Raw genomic sequence first — 8532 nt, forward strand, 5'->3', positions numbered from 1 at the left:
TTGGCTCATTCTCCTTCAGTTCTCCACCAATGAAACTCCCTCTGCTTTTGGTTGCTCCTGTCCTGGGGACTTTTTGTCCCCATTTGCAACATTTTTGGCCTGCACAACAGTTATTTTCTCCAAGTCAAAGATCTGAAAAATGCTTGTTCTATTACTATCTGTTCAGCCTATGCTGTAATGGAGGTCAGAGCAGGGAGGAGCCTCTGTAAGGTACCAACCATTTCAGCAGACTGTTCCCATCAGCAAGTGCTCCAGGGAGCACAGTTTGAGAAATGAGCCCTTAACTGCAGTGAGGTCAGAGGTGAAAGCAAATGCATTAAGTGGCCAAGATGGAAGAAAGTAGCTTTTTCCTCTGTTCTCAAGCAAGCCATTACTGGGAACTGAGGTTGTTCAGTCTGGAGAAGAGGAGGCTGAGGGGACACCTTATCGCTCTCTACAGCTACCTGAAGGGGAGTTGTGGCAACGAGGGTGCTGGTCTCTTCTCCCAAGTAACTAGTGATAGAACAAGAGGAAATGGCCTCCAGTTGTGCCAGGGGAGGTTTAGATTGGATATTGGGAAAAATTTCTTTACTGGGAGAGTGGTCAAACATTGGAACAGGCTGCCCAGGGAGCTGGTGGATTCACCATCACTGGAAGTGTTCAAAAAATGTGTGGACGTGCCGCTTCAGGACATGGTTTAGTGGGCATGGTGGTGTTGGGTTGATGGTTGGACTTGATGATCTTAAAGGTCTTTTCCAACCTTAATGATTCTGTGATTCTGCGATTACAGCCTTGCAAAGCCAGATGTGTTTTACTCCAGTGTCTTGCTGCAAGATGTTCTGCCTGGCTTTTGCAGCCTTTTCTAGAATCTGCTTAATTTGCCTCATTAGTACATTTGGCTTTATGTGTATCTTACTTTTGTTAAAATACTTGGTTTATCCTCCTAGTTGGATCTCACTCATGTAAAAGAATTGCAGCCTTTTTCACTCCATTTAAAGCCACACGATAGAATTTAATAGGATTCATTATCACTAATTGTAATTACTGGTTAAAGCCCTTAATTTAGGCCTTAAACTAATTCATTTTTATGGGTAACAATGGCAACAGTGCATTATGATCTGCACACACTTAGCTTCCCGAAGCCGTATTTCATTCCCTGATTTTGTTTGCTTCTCATGCTCCCTCTAATTTATTTTATCCAAAAGCATACAATGTTGTTTATCATTTCCAAATAACCCCTCTGAAACTTACTGTCTTTTTGACTAAACTTGCCTGGAGGATGGGCCCAATGCTGCAAGTTCTTTGACTTCTCTCCTAGGATTAGTGGTTTCATGTTAGTAATTTGATTTAAAATAAATAACCAAGCTTATGCTTCTGAGCAATGAGTTTACACAGAAGAATAACACAGTATTGCGCATAGGCTGCACCCATTTAATTCTTACCTGCAGTTTTCATCTTCCTTGCAAAATTTGAATTTTTAACTAAAAATAGCTTTTTTGTTATTTTCTGTAGAATAAAACTCTCTTTTCCCTTCCTAATCAGTGAGATGAAGCCAAACATAAATATCATGGGGGGGAAAAAAAATTGTCTGAATTGATTCTGTCTGTCTTTCACAACAGTAAGCTTCAAAGCCTGTTATTAACTATTCAAGCACATTAAAGAATAGTGCAACCTAGGCAAGAAATGCATTTCTTTTGTGTCAGGAACCTCCCTTTTAGTGTTGGACATACCTTCAACCCCCAATCCCATATCTCTACAAATAAAATGCTCATAGCTAAAAGACCGCAGCTGTCAGAGGTTGATCAGCCACTGCAGTAACCCAGACAACCCAGGGCAGTAACACATGACAGCATTTCTTGTTAACAGAACTGCTTCAGACACTTCTCTGCTGCTGCCTGAGGCACATACCCCACATTTAGCCAGTGCCTCTAAGCCCCTGTTACTGAAGCTAATCTGGCTTATACACAGAATTGATCTTTCCAAACAGTGCATGTAACAGTAAAGCAACCAACTTTACACAGGTTCCAAACTAAGTGAGCTGTTGCCCTATGGGGATGTTTTTGCTCCACGTGAATATTTCATTTCAGACGCATGTCTTCTCTCTGTTTCCAGTCCCAGGAGGCCCAGGTGCTGAAACATCTGGCAGAGAAGAGAGAACATGAGCGAGAAGTGCTTCAAAAGGCTTTGGAGGAGAACAATAACTTCAGCAAAATGGCAGAGGAAAAGCTGATACTGAAAATGGAACAGATCAAAGAAAACCGTGAAGCTAATTTAGCTGCTCTTATTGAACGTCTCCAAGAAAAGGTAACCACACCATCACTCCTCACCCTAGACTAGGGAGGAAAATCTAATCAATATTTTGAAGAGATGTTGTGGGTAGCTCCCACCTCAGTTGCTACACCTGAGCAACTTTTAAGTCAGAGCCCTTGATGCTTATCTAAGTCACCAGTCACTTTTGAAAAAGACTAAACAGCTATACTCACACAGCCACAGATTGGCTGAGGTTGGAAGAGGTCATCTGGTCCAACCACCCTGCTCAAACAGAGCGACCCAGAGTAGATTGTCCAGGACCATGTCCAGATAGCTTTTGAGTATCTCCAGGGATGGAGTTTCCACAACCTTCTTGGGCAACCTGTGCCAGTGTTCGGTCACTCTCACAGTGAAAAAGTGTTTCCTGATGTTCACAGAGAACCTCCTGTGTTTCAGCGTGTGCCCATTGCCTCTGGTCCTGTCACTGGGCACCACTGAAAAGAGCCTGACTCTTGTCCTCTTCGTACCCTCCTTCAGGTATTTATATAAGATCCTCCCCTGAGCCTTCTCTTCTCCAGGCTGAACAATCCCAGCTCTGTCAGCCTTTCCTCATAAGAGAGACCAAGACATGCTCCAGTTCCATCTTCATGGCCCTTCGCTGGACTGTCACCAGAGAAAGGCTGATTTTCTAGCTTTTAAGAAGTGCTGTGAACAAATGAAAGGTCACTTGTGTTTAAATTTTGACTTTTAAGAAAAGTCATTGAACAAACAGTTGTCCCGTGTCTGTAGTTCTTGATTTCTCAGAGAAGAAAGATGAAAAAATACGGGGGAAAAATCTTTCCTATACATCAAAAGGGGCCTGTTCTTTCATAAGTCTTGCAGCTAAAAGAGAGTAAATTTTCTTTTGGAGATCTTTGGTACAGCCAGAGGAAAAAGGTAAATCACAAACCCCATTTTGCAGGACCAGGTGCGTCCTTCTCCAAAGCAACCCTTCCACACAAGAGGGAAACATATGAATAAAGATTTAGAAGTGTTAAGAAAAAATCAATTAGTTCTGCATGAGTAACTTGTTTCTCTCGATGATGAACTTTCTAGTATGTCAGTAAATTGACTAACAGAAAGAAAATAGCTCTCAGGTGGTTTTCAATGAGATCTTCCCCATACGTACCTCTGCTTCTTTGATGGAGACAAAAGTCTCAGAAAGCAGGAAAGAAATAACAGAAACCAAAGGATGATGTTACAAGTAACTACACAAATGGGATAATTCTTGAGCTTAAGAACTCCACCCAGATTACTTGACATTTTTGCATCAAATGAGTTTGCAAGCAGATATCCCAAAGTTTATGAAAACAACGGGAAAAGCCAATTGGCCACCCTTGAGGTCCAAGAGGAAATGGGAAGGACAGCTGAAGCATCTCTTTGTCTTAGATTAATGTTAACAGACTGTTAAGCCCCATTTCCACAGAAATATGATGGCATATGTGCATGAAATCCAAAGAAGGCTTCTGAACAAAGATGACAATAGCTGATTTGGGAACATTTGTACAGACTAGTCACTAAAAATGGCATGACTATACAGTTTTGCCGATACAAAAACGAACCCTGAATATGCAGAAGAAGAAGTGAGATATCTGGGTCCAAATCTTCAAAAGATGCACAGAACTGTGCATGCCCTGAGTTATTTGTGTCTAGAAGATCCTGCGACCAAATATAACTTCTGTATACTGAAGGAGTCGGTAACAGGAGCCCTGAGGAAGAAGTCCCTTATAAAATCTAGCATTCAGAATTATGGATCTTACAAGAACTGTGATTTACAGGTTCAGTTGATGCAATAAGCTATCTTAGCCTGTGATCCATAGTCCAACTCAGACAATAAAAAGATAACTGTTGACTTCTGTGAATTTCTTACCATCAAAGACCCTCTAATGTATGGAAATACTTAGGGAGTTCCTTAAACTGAAGTCAGCTAGGGATGGATGTTTGCTTCTGTAGTCACCTTGTGCTTGTCTGGGGTTTTTTCAGTGATCAGACACAAGAAGTAAAAGTCTGATAATTTGACAGTTGAAAGGAGAGAGGCATAAACCAAAAACCCTAAAACCCAGAAGCTGCCAAAAGTAATAGTTTTATAAACACCCCAAGTACAACATTCCTAAATTCATTTGACAGCTGTTGTTCCTGACCACAGGCCCATTTCCACAGAAGTATCTGAATATACAGTGGCTCAAATAAGTTTAAATTAACTACAACTGTTTTTGCAAAAGGGAAGACAGCATGGCTGAAAGTGGACAAAAGGGCATAACATGGACTTTTGGTATCTGTGTCCCTTCTCCATCACAGCCAGAGGAAGAATGGATAGGACAGCTAGCTTCATTGTTTGGTCTAAGGGGATGTTTGAGATGTTCAAACTTACCTGTCTTGGTGGAACTAAATTCTTGGACCTTTATTTATGGTTCCTAAATACTACAGATAACACAGTAGCTAACACTTCTGCCTACAGTGTGCGAAGAATTAATTCAAGCCCACCCATCCTTCCCTATGTTCAGTTTAACATCTAGGAATTCAAAGGGCAAACATGAGCACATGGCACATTTTATGCTGCAAGCAGAATCCCTCTATGTGGGCCTTTAAAAGGAAACTCTCTGAGGTGATTATAAGGATTATAAGGCCATATCAGATAAAAGACTGAGCTCCAGAGCATAAGTAGAATGTAAGCACCGAACAAGCCTCAGGCTGGTCTGGTGGATGACACCTATCCTGTGTTGTATCCTTTAAAGATGGTTGTGCTGTGAAACAAGTTTTGCACAAGCATCAAATACACAACATAAACAGGTTGTCATCAGGAGTCTCCTAGCACAGGAGGAATGAGAAAGAGGTTTGACTTTTCCCTTTTTGATGTTTTCCAGGAGAGGCATGCTGCAGAGGTCCGTAGAAACAAGGAGCTCCAGGTGGAACTGTCTGGCTGAAAACAGCAATGGTGGATGTGACCCATCCCCACCATTAGTAAACTTCCCCTGCCTATATTATTATGGATCATGCGATATCAGTATGGGAAATGTATGACATGGTTTAAAAAAAAATAAAAATCAAGAACTCAATAAAAAACTTTAAAAAAGAAACAAAAATAAAAACAAAAACAATGCGGTCTCTTTGCAGAATGATTTGCTTGATGTTTAAAAAACTTGGATCTTATTTTGTAAATACTTACATTTTTGTTAAAAAATACAAGTATTGCATTATGCAAGTTATTTCATAATCTTACATGTCCTGTAACAGGCTTCTGATGTTGTCTATTTCCGCTCAGTTGCATTTGTTCATTTGAAGCACCTCACGTCTAATTCCATTCCCTGCGACTTTCATTCCAACCTACCACGAGGTCAGTAGTAGTTCTATGGTGCTAGAGACCAGTCATTGCCTAATAACCTAGACCGCTTTGCCATCAATAAGCTTTGTTGAAACAGTGACTAGATCACAGGTATCGTGACTTCACGTTCAGTTGTCCAAGATGAAAGGCTCTTAAAATGTAGTTTCTTCAAATGCAACTCATGCTACAGGACTCTGTAGTGTGCTGTATATTTGAGGTTAAATCGCCACATGCAGTACTCATTGCTTCTGCTTTTCAAGGTGAGAGGCAACAAATACAGCTGTGCAACAGAATGACAGCAAGTGGGACCAGTTTGAGGTAAATTTAAGAGTCACATTGTAACCATCAAGCTACTACAAATTCTGGATGATGCCAAACAGCCATACAAATGCTAATTGTAAAGTGAGCTTGATTCACCACTTCAAAATTTATTGATGGAGCAACTAAAAGCATCACGTGTCTTTATCTGTAGATGCCATGATCTATGATACTTATCTGATGCTACCACATTACATGTGTAATAGTACAAGAGGCTACCGAATATTTCACCCGGAACCCATAAGCCAGTTGTTACCTTTTTTTTGACACTGCTGACTTCCATTCATCATGACCTTTACTCTTCAGTGTTAGCGAACCCTACCTAGTGGCAGACATCTAGGACTAAGAGGGCTGAAGCAGGAGGAATGACTAGACAGGGTGCTTGTGCCAAGTACAGTATCACCAAACCTAACACATTGTCCACAAATTAGCTGCAGTTTTGAAGTTGTCCCTACCCCCTTGGAGGTTGCTGCCTGCATATTCTACTCTTCATTAGTGCTATTTTCCTGTATGTCATTGTGAGCAAGCTGTGATTAATAAAGAATTGGGGTTCTGTGAACTGAAAAAGGGCTTGTCTCTTCTCTCGCTCCATTACTTCTCTGACATGTGCCCATGTGAGGTGAAAATCTAATGTAGACCTAAAAGCATGGAAATGAGACTTAAATAAGGCCTATTTCTCTGCTAATACAGGACTAAACCATGCTATGTGTTTTCCAGTGCTTAGGCTGGTTGTTTTTAAAGATTACTGTATAAACTGAGCCTATAAATGTGACGTCTAGCACTGAGTTCGTTAAAAAAGAGAACTAGCTACACACACATGCACATGCACCCTTTAATCCTGACTCAATATTAGGAAAAAAATGGATTTGGAGAAAGAATAGTGAATAATGTAGCTCTGGGTACAAACATCAGTAGCTGCAGCAAGATCCTGTCTAACACACTGATTTTCAGGGTAAAAGGGATTCGTTTACACATTTACACAAAATCGCTAGGGAAGCTGCTGGGCTGCAGAGCTAAGATGTAAAATTGGATCTGACCCCATTTAGAACTGGACTGGTGCTCAAAAATTAACTCTAGAATTAGTTTTCTGATTTAAAGTCATGAAAGTGGCATCATTTACTTGCTTTTTTGGAGAGATGGGCCAAAAGCTCCAGATTTGCAACAGTCAGTTTCTGACCCATTCAGTTTCTTTTATTTCAGGGCCAAGTCATGTCCCTGGAAGACTTGGCCCGCAGCCGAAGAGCAGCAGAAGCTGATCCAGGTGCAAGGCTGCAAACTCAGCTCTGTGTGCAATGAGCTCTGCGCCACAGAATGAGAGGAGTACCCCAACTTGTTATGGCAGCTGGGTTTCCTTGCCTAAATTCCTTGTCTTTCTGGAAAAAAATTACCAGAAGTAAACCTGGCAGATAAGCCAAACAGTAAACTTTGAATCTGGATGTCATGAGCTTCAATGTTGCCAAGACTTCAAAGTTTGTATATTACTTTAAGTCCCCATAAAAAAGGTCATTCAGTCAAGCTTATGTTTCAATTTAAGGTCCAGGATCTTGATTTGAGGGCTGCTGTTTTTTCTTTTCATTTCCCAATGGCAAGTCACTTACAGTTTTCCCTGTCCATTGACTTAACAAGCTCTGATCATGCTTCAAGCCCTGTTCCTGTTTGTCCTGCTGGCTACGCTTGCTCAGAGAACAGGCCAAGGACGAAGCTCTGATGCTGAGGCCAAGCAGGGCAGCCTGCCTTGCCACCATGAGGCTAAACTCTCTTTCCCCACAAATGAGGGTGTCCACATCCGAAGTGCCTGGGCTGGTCCCTGGCACATGTTCACCCCAGCACAGACCTGGCCGTTGTCTGGGAAATGCTTCTCCACAGGTATCAAGACTGCACCAGGGAAATGAGTGACGAACAAAACTGTGAGCACTGTAGACCCATGTCAGAGCCCATGCTTTGCCCCTGTTCACTTGGATCTCTTAACTTTCGTTGTGGGTCTAGAGTTCATTTTATTAAGGTATAGCTATATTTTGAAAGCCTGTTTGCAAATACACTGCATATTTAATCTATAATGGCAAAAGAAATATCTGGAGAGCTGCAGCATGGCTGTTTCCTTATATTAGTCCTGTTTCCTTATACTTCGCTTTAGTACTGGCTTCCTAGCTCCTCCCTGCTTGTGCTAGCAAAAGCGTATTGGTGCCATGGGTCTCTCATGTGGAGTTATGGATTAAAGATCTCCTTGAAAAGTAATAAAATATTCAAAACATCCATTTTAAAGTATTACCATTCTGGACCCTTGAAATATCTGAGTTTATTTTTCAATTCAATGACAAGCAGAGTGCTCAGGACTTTTAGATTTAAAAAATTAGACCCCATCTTTGATTAACCGTAGATGCCCAACTACATGTCTTGAGCTTTGAGCAGCTGATGCTGCAATTTAGAGTATTTTCCATAGGCTGCCTGAAACCTCCCGTAGGACAGGAGGGAGCCTGGAACACCGGTGTTGCACCACACAGATGCTCCCTCCTCTCATTGAGGGATATGATGGCCCAGCAGCAAGGCAAAGCTATGCAGCACACCAAGAAAGGTGCTTCCGACCTGTGGCCTCTGCAGGTCCCAGGGCTGCCCCTCCAAGGGTG

The 8532-nt window shown here is 41.7% G+C and overlaps 1 protein-coding gene across 3 annotated transcripts in view; it reads left to right on the top strand.

Moving 5' to 3' along the window:
* Positions 1 to 6475, top strand: part of STMN2 (stathmin 2) — a 14107-nt gene extending 7632 nt beyond the window's left edge. For 2 of the 3 annotated variants that reach the window (XM_010295730.1, XM_010295728.1), the window contains exons 3-4: positions 2092 to 2283; positions 5133 to 6475. In XM_010295730.1, coding sequence (XP_010294032.1) covers positions 2092 to 2283; positions 5133 to 5192 — 252 coding nt within the window. In that variant the 3' untranslated portion in view covers positions 5193 to 6475. The remainder of the gene's footprint in view (positions 1 to 2091; positions 2284 to 5132) is intronic. The other variant, XM_010295729.1, reaches the window with a different exon arrangement.
* Positions 6476 to 8532: the final 2057 nt, after the last annotated feature.

The sequence above is a fragment of the Phaethon lepturus genome, unplaced genomic scaffold, assembly GCF_000687285.1.
Source record: "Phaethon lepturus isolate BGI_N335 unplaced genomic scaffold, ASM68728v1 scaffold3231, whole genome shotgun sequence".
Taxonomy (NCBI): domain Eukaryota; kingdom Metazoa; phylum Chordata; class Aves; order Phaethontiformes; family Phaethontidae; genus Phaethon; species Phaethon lepturus.